Here is a 13,172-nt window from a genome sequence, read left to right as displayed (position 1 = left end):
GGTCATTATTTTGGAAAACTTTCTCCAGCATAAATAATTAAGATTTGCTTGTACAGAATAAACCCTCAATCCGTGAGGCAAAGAAAAATAAAAATAAAAGGAAAGCAAAGGTTTTGAATTACTGTCTACAGCAAATCTAGCTACAAGGAAACAACTGTTGTGAAGCCATTTTCCCCAAAGAATCACTCAAGTAAACACAATTCCTAAAGCTGAATTGATTTTTGTCCGTGTTGAGAGATACTGAAACTGTTCCCAATTACTCTAAATGCATCTTTGTCCCAGGAACTGCTCATACTTTGAACATACAAATTCCAGGAGGCAAAGAACCTGCAGTTCAAAGCCCGCACAAGGACCTGGCCTACTACAGTAGTGACTGCCAGCTGCCCCCACCATTTAGTGCTAGTACAAATAATCCTGTGGGGAATAATTCACACAACTTTTCAAACACCAAAATGACCTTAGTGTTTAAAAGCTGGAGTTCAGAGTTGACCACTGACCACCATGTCTGTGAACATGCCCAGGCTGACAGGCTCCACTTCATTTTACAACTCATAATGCAATTTATAGAGAAGTTAATTAACCTTTAAATAACTGACTGGACTGTCACAATAAAGATGATAATGTGTAATATAAAACCAGCTTAATTGTAAAGAGCTGTTCTGTTTTTGATTATAGGAGAATTTCAGACTCATTTGGGAGCCCCCAACCTCTCACACCATCTGAGTTGCAATAATCTTATTTTCTGTCGTTTTAAGTATGAAGCAGATGAATTTTAAGTATAAAAAGAAAATTTATTACTGTATTGCAGAATACAAAGCAGCATGACAAAGAAAACCTTTCAACATCCTATGGGAGATCTTCACTAAAAAGGTAAAGTATAGTTAAGTTCTTCACTCCCCTTAGAGTACAACGCCAAACTCTGAAGCATCTAGACAAGATGAATACAACCCAAAACATACAGCTAAGATTGCAGAAATACCAAACATCCTGTATGAGAATTATTCAGATAATTTCTATTTCCTGGGCTAGCTTACAGTTTTTACTTTAAATATATTAAAATATTGCAGCATATCTAACTCATTAAACATTTAGGTATCAGGCAAATGCTGGGTTTTTTTTTTCAAAATTCATGTTCAACTTGAAAATTAAACTGTATCATTGCAGCAAGGGCACTGAATATCACAGCATTAAAGCAATAGGAGTGCATCAATTAATTTTCCTCAGATTTTATTAAAAAATTAATTATTTGGAAATAAAGTTCTTCCTTTTTCCCTGAATCTCCACAGCTTCCAAGAAGCTTACAAAAACAACTTCTAACATTGTAAAGGACATGTCTCTAACCATATGTAACAAATGGTTTTGAAAAGTAACTTTTATTGCTGTCCTTACCTGAAGAACATAATCCAGAGCTATGTGTCGAAAACACTTCCGTGTTGCAGTCAAAATATTGGTGGCTTCCTCTACCTCATGTTGCTTATTTCTTTGAACTTGGGCATTTTTCACCAGAGCATTCTCCTTTTCTTCACTCACTTTTTCAAACTGTTTCTTTGCATCTTTAAATTTCCTAATATCTCTAGGAAATATGGATGACAAATTAATTCCAAAGCATCAAAAAGAGATTAAAGCTACACCAGACAGACCAAGCTTGTGACTGCTATAACTGGTGTCTTTTTCAAATTTTGTATTCTTCAATACATGCTTGGGTTTAAATGGAAATCCACAAATTATGACAGAAGCTTCTTGTCTTTCTTTTCCAAACAAAGGACAAAATTGAAAAGTAACTGAACACATCTAATGCCTACTGGAGAAAAGCTTTGTCCCCCAAGCTTAGACAATTACAATCTGTAATTAGATCACTAATTCATCCTATTGCAACATTTCTGCAGCTGGATCTAAAGCCTCAGTGATTTGGGGTGATTTTTGACAAAGCTTTAATACACACTTCTCAATTTATGGGTGACTATTTAAAGAAGGATGTTCCACATACCCACTCAAATCAGATTTTTAAAATTCCATTTTATATATAATTTTACCATTACAAGTGCAAATTGACTTACTCTTTAACAAAGGTCTGAAGCTGTGTTTTAATTGATCTTTGGATTTGGTCAAATAGAATCTGAAAGAAAGCATGATTATGTAGGTCAGTAACTTAGAGGTATTCATACCTTATGATTTTAGAAATACAAATGCAGTTATGCAGAATTACATGAGAATTATTATTATACTACAGTGTATACTCATTTCAATTGTAAAGATATTTGTTAATTTTTTAAGGCCAAAGCACACCTGGATGTGAGACAATTTGTATGCTCTCTTATGACCCAAAAAATTCTAACTGGAAAATGAAAACACACATTCCTCCAGCTTCACATCTGCCCTCTGAGTTTTAGGATGGAGTGGAACAGGCCAATGGCTACTGGACAAATCCTTTTGTCACTTCTTATTGTGCAGACAAAAAATGTTGCCTCAATTTTCAACCCCTATACACCTCCAATTCTGCATAACAGAAATACACAAGGCAGCATCACAAAAATAAAGTTGGTCCAGTTGAACAGAATCTCACATAAAAGGTAAAAATCTTAAAATATTAAATAATTTTCTTGAAAAAGAAAGCCAAAACCTCCAAGTTTAAGGTCAAAAAATGTTTTCCTTAAATCTTCTGAATCTTAGATTCTTTATTAAGATTTGGAAATGGGAAGTTATGCAATGCCAAGTACTGACAGCAAAACCTTTACCATCTCATCTCTCTTTTCGGGAGCCATTACTGTGTTTAAGCCACTCATTAGCAGTGGTACTATGCCTTGCATTCAGTCTCCATGCTTGAAGACCAAAGCAACCTACTTCAGCCTCATATCTTACCCTGATTTAGGCAGGCAGTCAAACCATCCACACCTCCTGAGGCCCCTTCCAACCACAATTCTATCTACTAGTAACACATGGAAGAACCTGTTTGTATTCCCACTTTGGGAAACCAGAAAAGCAGACAACTAGTATAAAGAACTTCTTGACAAACTGGAAGTCAGGCTGGGACTACTCCCACTGCTGACATTTAAGCTTGCCAGTGCCTGGGGAGTGCACCAATCAAGATCAATACCAAAAGATAAAACCAGATGGGAACTCAAATGTTTAGAGGACTCCCAGAAATATGAGCCTTGCATTCTGCTTACAGTAATGAAGAGAAAAAATGTGCTGGGCAGAAAAATACATGGACATCATTTCCCCTGCAAGAACAGAAAGAAGTGCCCAGACCATGATCTGATTAGATTTACAGCCTTGTCAACATACTACCTTTCATACACTCCAAGTCTAAGAAAACTGCTATTTACCATAAGCTGTCACAGCTACTCCCCCACTGCTGAATCAGTGAAGATGCTGCATTAGCCTGGTCCCTGGCCTTATTTGTAGCAAAACCTCATATGAAAAAACTGCCAGTCATCCAGAATTCAGTGAGAGCATCCATCTCCTACCCCTTCCATCCTTGCTTTCCTCTCTCTTCCTCTAGCTTCTCCCTCCTGATGGCTCTGTCACTTTGGTGAACAACAGACCTGTCACTCTGAGCCACAAAGCCCTGTTGAACTAAGCAGATTCTCAGAAAGCAGTGCAGGACCACAACAGGTCTGGCAAAGCAATTGTGCCTCATTCCTGATGTTTGTGCCTTTGGTAAAAGCCACTTTGTCCTCACTATGCCTGAGCACAGCTAGGGCATGGAGGGTGGAAAAAAAAGCAGGGTAGAAGTCAGATTGGTCCTACTTAGATTTGAAAATAAATCTTCTTTAATATGGTTTGTTCTTTGCTTTCTGCCTTCAAACTGCCCAAAAGGAAGAGTTGTGCTATGCCAAATTTTACCAAAGCAGTGCAAGCCACTGTCATGTAGAATAACAGCAGCAATAATACAGAACCTATGTCAGAGGCATCCAAAAGAGCAAGCCATAGATAAAATACATGGTTAAGAGGGATTCCAGCAGCAAGCTGTGTGATGAAGAGGGACAGCCTGGGTTCACCTGCAGAAATTATTAACATGAAAGTAATAATTGCTCCAGTACTGCTGCTTTGAACCTTGGCACTCCCTTCTCTCTACAACCCAAGAACCACTGTTCATTTATTCCCTTTTTTACAGTTTTCATTAGATTAGCTGCAAATATGTACCCTTGGTATAATGGAAAGAAAATCAAACACAATGCTATTAATCTGCTTTGTTTTGCTTCCCTTCCATTTTAAAAGCATGCATTAAAAAAAAAAAAAAACAAAAACACCTAATCAGACACTTTTAGAAAGCTAAGTTAAAGCTAGCAAGCTTCCATTCCCTTCTCTCTCTTGTCAATTTTTAAACTCCCAGTGGTATGAAAACCCCATATTTTAAGTGTCCTGCGTATTTTCAGCACTTTGGAGACACTTCACTTTGTTTCCAGCAATTTCCTGGGAAATTAACAAAGAGCAGTTGGGCCAATGAAAGAGGGACAAAACAGAACAACAAACTTCTGAATAAAAGACCAATGTCTTTAAAGGAAAAGATAACAAATTAGTTTTCAAACCAGAGAAAGCTGAAATTTCTGATTAACTCTGACATGCTAAAAATTACAATTAGTCTTAAATCCTAGCATTTTCTCCATACTTACCTAAATCTGCTACCCTTCCAAAAAGAAAACTATATGCAAATCATAGGTGCTTCATTTTGTGTATTATAAAGAATAGGGGAAAAAAGTAGCAACTATGGAAAAGATAATCATTATTTCAGACCAGCAAAGGTATGAGCTCATAGTCTGTAACTGTCACCATCAGTCTAACAAAAAGAAGAAACTATCCAGTATTTACTGGCTTAGAGCACCAAAGCTTACAAATTCCAAATGAAAAATAAGCCAAGATGGAAATAGGCAGTAAAGTGGATATTTATAAATACTTTGTAAACAAAACATTAATAAAATATTTATAAGTATAAAACAAGAGTTATTTAACACCATTTAAACCATTATTTTGCAAACACTATCAACAAGAAATCTATTATCAAAAATAACTGGAGGTGAGCTATCAGTGCCATGTTACAGCTAGAAATACTCACATTATGATAATTGATCATTTCCTGTAAGGTGTCAGAGAACTTCATCAAATTGGTCTACAGAGAGAAAATAAAGTGGTTTAAAGTTAAGCCCTACTAAAAACACAGCACAAAAGAAACAGTTCAGAGGTTTATAGCTTTTCAGTAAAGAATCTGAAAATTAATTACTGAATTAGTGCTTTTCCTTATAGCACTATTATGGGACTAAAACCACTAAGCTAGAAAGAGAACACAACTGTAATAGCAAATAAATATATTAAAAAAATATTACTTCTACCTACCTGTATATAAAGTACCAAACTGAAGAAAAGCAGGAAAAATTCAAATTGACTAAAGATATGGGAAGCTCACATAATCTAAAACATTAATTTACAATATTTAATATTACAGTAATTAATATTTTTCACATTTAATACTCTTACTCAAAAAAAACAGGTTAGCATGTTGCAATCACCAGTATACATAATAATCTAACACATTTTCTGAAATTTGGCAGACCCATGTCACTGCTGAAACTAAACAGCACAGACGCCTGCAGTGCACCACAGCTGGAAAATCCTCCACTCTAAGATAGTAAAGAAAAAGCAGAAAATAATACTATAAACTTCAACTATTTATCTTGCCAACTCTTATGTTGTACCTTTTTTAAGTTCTGTTTCCCTCCCTCCACTTCCACCTCAAAGACCTTACCTCAACCAATGGATCTTTACAGGAATATTGTGCAAGGTCTCGAATTCCATTCATGAACTGCTTGTTGGCTGTACAAAATGCTTTCCCAGTATCAATCATTGCAATGCAAAGCTTCACCAGCTGAAATGAGTATAAAAAGAGAGAAAGCAGAAGGCTTATTTTGATTTGGTTTTTACACCATCATATAAACATGAAAACACTGAGCTTAGTTAAGGCTACAAAATAAAAATTTCAAAAGTAACGTTCTCACCCTCAGATTCTATGTAAAGCTTTCTACTGTATAGTAACAGCTATAAAAATACTACTCTAGGTCAATAGATATGCTATTGGGAAAGCTACCACTCTATAAACTTTTAAAATTAGTTTTTATTTGATTTATTGTTAACTGGCATGTTGCACATATTTCAAGAGAGAGTTTTACACGGGCAAAAAGTACAGCAACTAAAACATAACTGGTTAGAACCCAAGCAAATGATGAAGTTATTGCTGTTTCTGAGGAAAACCACCACTAAACAAACAAAAATGAAACCCACCCCAGCTGTTTCATACTGAGACACGGAATACAGGCACAGGAAAGCAAAAGACTCTGCACAAAGCACAGCTGAAGAGCCATGGTTACATCTCAGGAGGTGAAATCCATCATGCTTCCACTCACATACAGACTAATCTCTGATGGCTTTCCATCCCTACCACTCACTGCTTCAGGCCTCATGGTACTGCAGTCTGATAGGAGGGTCCTCAGTATCTTGTGATGGATGTTTTCCCACTTCTTAAACCTTTATGCACTGGGCCATTAACGTAAGAGACAGTGGTTACTGCAATTGCCATGATGCTCTCTTGAGATGGGGCACATTAGGATTGAGTTCCCCCACCTTAAGCCAAGCTGAGAATAAAACCAGAAGATTGAACCTTCATCTCTGAATGATTTTTCAAGGATGGTAATAAATTTTCATGAAAAGCAACACAGAAGCATTTGATCCTATGTTGCGGCAAAGAAACCATCCAAGCATCCTTCCTTAGTTATCCAGTAATTTTTATGTTAACTCAGATCCTTAGGAAAAATGGAAAGCTAAACATGATCTTCCATATCATGAATGTCCAAGTTCCTTGAACAATGGACAGAAAAAAAAAAGCACCATTAATATTAACCTTTTCCCTTCACCTTTGCTTATAGTTCACAAGCCCGAACCAGGCTTGCTTTCTTCCAGAGAGCACAAAACTGCAGACAGTGTAGCCCAAAGTCAAAACTGTGAGACCATAAAACCAAGTTTAGTATGAACAACTGATCAGAAAAAGTTACCAACCAAGCCTAGACAAATTATTACCCTCAGGCCATACTTGCTTCAGCTCACCCAAGAAGCTTGGCTTTCAACTTTAGTATTGTACTACAGGGCCCTGAATAATGCCATTTAAGGAATACGAGAATTCTTTTCCCCAAAAACAATCCTTTCAGACTGTTGGAAAAGCCAAACTTTCAAGTTTGATTTTTCAGATAATTTAAATACTTACGCTGTTTGATCTACCAAAACAGAGTCAACATTCCTACAGTAAAAATGTGTGTTACACCCAAAAGTTTCACGAAGATTCACACCAAATCAAAATTATTTTGAATAATTTTGAATTTATTTTGCAAGAGCAAATTGTTAGATTATTAGCTACTAAAAACTAGAAATACTATTACAAGTAGTAAAGAAAAAGTCTTCAAGCTTGACACCATCATTATTTGTCTCCAGCTCTCTGCAGTCAACTCACAGCTGTAGGAAAAAAGGTTGTATTCAAAAAGCAGTTAAGGAGGTAAACAAATGCCATCTGCCTGCCATGTGAAAACACAGATAAAAATAATTTAAAGCATTTAGACAAATGCAAAGGAAACAAGACTTTATACAGATGAAAACCAAAAATAAGCCACTCTCAAAATAATAGCAAAGAAATAACAAAAGTTTCCAAAGGTGAGGAAACCAATGAACAAATATTAAGGAGTTGAAAAGATGCTAAGTATCATTTTTTGTATACATGCACAAAGCATGGCAAAACGCAGGATAAATTTTACAGTCAAGTCCTGCACACAACAGTGAAGGATATATATATATATACACATATACCTGGCTGCTGTGCCTCAGATTACCGAGCAGCACGGATTTTAAACCTCTAAACCAGAGTATCCAGATGTCCCCGCAGCAAGAGAGCCGTTGTGGCCACAGGCTCTCGGGCAGTATGACCAAGGGCCGGCTTTGCTCTTCTGTGAAAGCTGAAGGAGTTGGCCGCAGCTCCCCGGGCTGAGTCCCAGGGCGCAGCAGGACCAGCCAGGAGGGAATTGCACAAGGAAGCCTCAGCCCGGGGAAGGAGCGGGTTCAGCTGAGTTCAGCTGCCCGGGGCTGCTTTGCTCCAGCCCGGCCTCCGAGGCCAGCTGGGAGCTCCATCTGGATCCTTCCCTCTGCGGAGCAGGGGCTTGGGCGGCCACTGACACTTCCCAGCTGCGAACTTTAAAACAAAACCGAAACACACTGTCTGATGTTTCTGAGAACAAACATTGTTGAATTAAAAACTTACCTTGTCAAGTTTCAGTTCCAGCTCCGTCACATCTCCTTCTACCTCTTCTAAAGCAGCCCTGCATGCATAAAAGAGGTTTTCCTTTAAAATTTTAAACAAAAATACTCTGAATCTGGGAAGAAAGGGCAGACACACATTCCATTAACTCATTTATTGCCATGACATTACTTACATTGCACCTATAAAACAGCATAGATTTTAGGGAACCACAAGAATTGCAGGAAATTTTATGGTATAAAGAAGAAAAACTACATCACTGCTAAAATGTCGTCTATTGATAAAGATTTGAGATCAAATTTTATTAATCCTAATATCTGTCACACCAAAATAGATTTCTTCTGTTCTTGTATAGACAATCGTCTATATGTTTGAAGCTAACAACAAAGGAAAGAAACTGAAAGTTGGAGGGAATTTTCTTAACTCTTTTGGTGACCTCCTGGCTCAAACCTGCAAAATAGGGCAGCTATTTCATAAATAACCTTGCAATGAGATTAGAAAAAACAACACTTTCCATGGGTCAATTAACCTGCAGGGAGTTTGGATGGCACACTTGATTAGATCATTTACCTCTGGTCAAATTTTCCAGGCCAGTCAAATTTAACTTGCCAGTAAAAGCTGCTTTCATGGAGCATTGCTAAAGCACAACTTTTTTTTTTTTTTTTTTTTTGCTTCTAAGCTCATGTTTCTTTGTACCCCTCCTTCATTATTGCTACCTGAAAAAACAGGAGACTGAGGATGGATGACTCTTTGTTCTGAGTCCATGAACATTGCTGCTTCATCAGGCTGTTGCCTTGAGAGCCAAATGGACTCATTTCTGGCAAGGAGAGCCCCTGGTGCCATCACAGGGTGCCCATTCTTTCAGTCATTCCAGCATAACTGTTCATGGAGCCACACTGTTTACCAGTACTAGCCTGCCTTGGGGAAAAAAAAGTAATAGGAAGTTTTCTGAAATGTTTTTTGGAAAATTGGATCGGACATTTCATATCTCAGTCCTACAGAAAAACCCAGCTCTTCCTGGAAAAAATTATATAGGCAGGGAAGAATGATTTGGAGCAGGAATTTCTTAAGCCAGCTTTATACCACTGAGGAGAGACTACACACAACCACAGCTTTACTGTCTCTTGCTAATTCCATTCTAGTTCACATGAGTACAAGCCAAGAACACAAAAAAAAAAAAAAAAAAAAAAAAAAAAGACTGGATCAGGCCCCAAGTTCAGGAAAAGCAGTTTTTTTATAAGAACAGTTCTGAAAAACGCTGCCAATTGCTTGCAGATCTTGAACACTGAACATAACATTCCCGGTTTTTGCAGATTGCACTACACATAGTTGCATTCCAGCTCTTGTACCTCAATGCATTCCCACAGTTATGTCCTAGGTTTTATATCCAAGCAATCTCTGCAGCTATATTTTGGCTTTTCCCTCTTCGCTAGCTTCAGAGGATTTCAGGCAACATCAATTTCTCATTTAGTTTCTTTATTTTCTTTCATAATTGATTCATTTCCACTTAAGTCTCTAGTTAATCTTGTTTCGGAAAGCATTAAAGAGAATTAAAAAACAACAAAACCCAAAGGAAGGAAAAGCATCTCAATATTTAGACTGCAATTTGCATTAGTTTGTTTATAACCACAGTGCAACAAATTTTTATTTGTTTTTTTGGCATTAACATAAAAGCACGATTAAGTAGCTTGTTTACAGAACTGCAGCAAGATCTGATAAGAGTATTATTTTTTTGTGTCTTTAACTCCTGAAGAGTTCTAGCTCCACAGGACTTAATGAGCTAAAAGTCTAAGATTCAAAATGAACAGAGATAAAGGCAGTTGGAGCAGGCAGAATAAAGACAACACATCTGTTCAGTAATTAAACCTCTATTCCAAGAGGCAAATTTTGAGACGGAATAAGCTCAAATGGAAGAAATACCAGCAGAACATTAAAAAACTGAAACAATGAAGGGTAGATCAAGTAAAAAGAAGTATAAAGCAAAGCAGATAAGGGTATCATAAGAGAAAGGAAAGATACATCCCACCACCACCCAATTTATTGCAGCTCTCTGAAATGCCACAGGCCCCTGAGGCACCAGGCTGATTCTCTGGCCTATTTCCCACCACTACCATATGATAGAGGGATGGCATATCTGGGCCCTACATCTGGATATGGATTGAACAGCTGTAGGGTTCCAGGCAAACTCCACTTTAATTCTTTGTTTCTTTGCACAGAAATGATTACTTTATTGTTTCCACCACATAAAATCTTAGAAGTTATTATCATGCAAACATATTTACAGATATTAGTCCAAAACTGGATTGCAATCACCAAAACATGGAGAGGATGTCCTCAGACTATCAGAATATAGTATATACATCCAATTATGTACCCCCTAGTCACAAAAATTGTCTCCATGTCTTCATCCTGGGCTTGAAATACAGATATACATGAAAAACAGCTGATCTGAGCCGTGCAATGTTAATGCTACCCTTGTTTTTCTTAATTTAATACTTTTTGAGGCCACAGAATGCAAACGTGCATTTCTCTCTAAAACATCTGTGTCAGGCACAAAGTTCACAGAAAACTGTCCTAATTCTGAGTAAATGTCATGTCCAGCCAAGCCCCACTGTCCAGCTATAAACACAGGAAGTGGTGGTGAAACAGCTGAGGATCAAGTACCAGACCTGACATGTAACAAAACTGTTGCTCCCTAGTGAAGTGGGAGCTGGGAGCAAGGTTTGAATCACAGTGATCTCAGCCAGAAGGCTCCAGCAATAGGAATAAGGATCAAATCAGGTCCAGTGTATGAGTCAAACATCTGTGGCTTCCCAAGACGTTCAAATCCTGCATGGCAACGCACAAAACCAGAACAGCTGCTTAAGGGTGGAGGACAACTTTTACAAATGAGCAGTGTCCCATACTCTTCATGCTCTGTAATGAGGACTCTCAGGAATGTGTTTCTTTGCTGTGACTCCTATCCTCCACCACCCCCCTAAAACACAGTTCAGTTTGCTAGATACAGCTTCCTGCACAGCTGCAGTGCAGGAGGAATACAGGAGATAATGGAAGAAAACTCAAGAGCTGACTTTGCAGCCTTTTTGAATGAGGATAATGTCATCAGTTACCCAGCCCAGCATATGTGAAGGACAGCTGAACTCTGACATCCATCACAGCACTCCCTTTAAGCAACTAGTGAAAGCCTTTCTTCCAGGTTAAGGTACAACGAGAATCCCAGGAACCAAACAGACTGAAGATGGATAAACTCTCCTCTGAAAATTCAAAGAATGGATCACTCTTAGACCAGAAGCTGCAGACACAAGCTAAGGAAACAATTTATGCTGGAGTAATCCACTACACACTGCAGACCAGAACACCACACACACCATGGCCATTGACAGGGGTCTGCAGGGCCTGCTTACTCTCACAGAAGAGTGGTGATCACCATTGCTTTTAAATTTAGCTCCTCTTCAAATAAAATCTGTCATTGAAGCCACACCCTGCCTTTAGTCTTTTGCTCATTCATTCATCATATTCTATCCTGCATTTTCAGACTGTGTTCCTGAAAATGAGGAGACTGGAATCAGTAGTCATTCTAAATCAGATGCTGAAAAACAACAAACTGGAGAAGTCAAAGGTGCTATGTGCAACTAACTAATAATTATTAATTCTAGAAAGAATAGACCACTATTAAAAATTTTCAGAATAATAAAAGCCCAACAATAAAATATTTTCCAATAGTGTGTGCTTATGTGTTTATTTTTTTCTTTTAATTGAGAAAAGTTTTGATTCATTTATTGAATTTACTTTCAGAAGAACAGGAACAAGTCACAAAATCAATTGCTATTCATTCTGAGGCTTTTGAATGCATTCATGTATTTGGACTCATGACATGGAAATACCACTGCAGTTTCAATGGCATTAGTTCTAAAGTCTTGTCCTCAAATCTTAGAAAGACACAGCTCTCTTACTTGCACATATTCTATGCAGAACAGCTCCTTAATGCACAACTTAGACTTCACTAGAGATGACATCCTTCCAGCCAACATCCACTACATCTTCAAGACAGCTTGAAAAAGAAAAGGTACTGAGTGTGAAAACCTGGAAATGAGATATGTAATTGCAAGATAAGAATATGAACCTGATGATTTACATTAATGTCTCCTTCTCTATGTCAGAGCCTGTCAGGTGACAGATAGCAAAAAGGACAGTAGGCATTAATCAGAGGATAGACTATGCCTGTAGTGTGATGCAAAGGCAAATTAAAATGCAGAAGATACTACACTTGCTCACCTGCTTAGTCTGGTTTGTCTCTTCCTCTGCCCCCGCCTCCCTTTCCTCCCAGAGCAGTTGCACCTTGGGGTCACCCTTCAGATGCAAAGCAACTGCTCACAGACGAGTTCAGAAACAGCCACAGACAGACTGCTGTGGGCAGCCTCAGGCCAGGGGAACACACACACCACTGTGACTAATGCCACTGGACTCTGCCACTTTGGACTGCTCACCAAGGGCCATTTGCTGGTCACCAGGTTGCCAAGGTCCCTTCCACCAGCACAGCCGCGCAGGGCTGTTACTTTTGAGAGGAAGTCTTCACATTTGTCTGGGATAAACTTAAGGAGCTTTCTACCTGTGCTTTCCCCTATCTTGCTGAGGTCCTGCTGGGTGGCAGACCTACCCTTCAGCTTCTCAGAGGTCCCTCCAATCACTGCCTACTTCATTTAATTTCCTTCATATATAGTGACATATACAAAGGTGTCTGGGGGCACATTAACCGGTTTGCCAAGAAGGAATACAGTTGGTGCATGTGTTACGGCATCAGAAACCAGAGACTAAAAAAGAAACACGACGTATTAAAGGGACAAAAAAAGCATACATGGAACAATAAGGCCTAATAACTTCA

The 13,172-nt window shown here is 38.2% G+C and overlaps 1 protein-coding gene across 11 annotated transcripts in view; it reads right to left on the bottom strand.

Annotated features, from left to right (window-relative positions):
- The window catches only part of ACAP2 (ArfGAP with coiled-coil, ankyrin repeat and PH domains 2), a 59,845-nt gene that overhangs the window by 34,367 nt on the left and 12,306 nt on the right, over positions 1 to 13,172 (bottom strand). For all 11 annotated transcript variants that reach the window (XR_012057378.1, XR_012057379.1, XR_012057380.1 and 8 more), the window contains exons 2-6: positions 8,294 to 8,351; positions 5,744 to 5,863; positions 5,057 to 5,110; positions 2,058 to 2,116; positions 1,390 to 1,573 (exon numbers count right to left, since the gene is read on the bottom strand). Coding sequence is in view for 8 of the 11 variants with exons in the window: in XM_072933410.1 (XP_072789511.1) it covers positions 1,390 to 1,573; positions 2,058 to 2,116; positions 5,057 to 5,110; positions 5,744 to 5,863; positions 8,294 to 8,351 (475 nt within the window). In the remaining 3 variants the exon portion in view is untranslated. The remainder of the gene's footprint in view (positions 1 to 1,389; positions 1,574 to 2,057; positions 2,117 to 5,056; positions 5,111 to 5,743; positions 5,864 to 8,293; positions 8,352 to 13,172) is intronic.

Source organism: Taeniopygia guttata, chromosome 9, assembly GCF_048771995.1.
Source record: "Taeniopygia guttata chromosome 9, bTaeGut7.mat, whole genome shotgun sequence".
In the NCBI taxonomy this organism is placed as follows: Eukaryota; Metazoa; Chordata; class Aves; order Passeriformes; family Estrildidae; genus Taeniopygia; species Taeniopygia guttata.
Note: the sequence above shows the minus strand (reverse complement) of the source record. Positions and strands in the feature narration are given on the sequence as shown.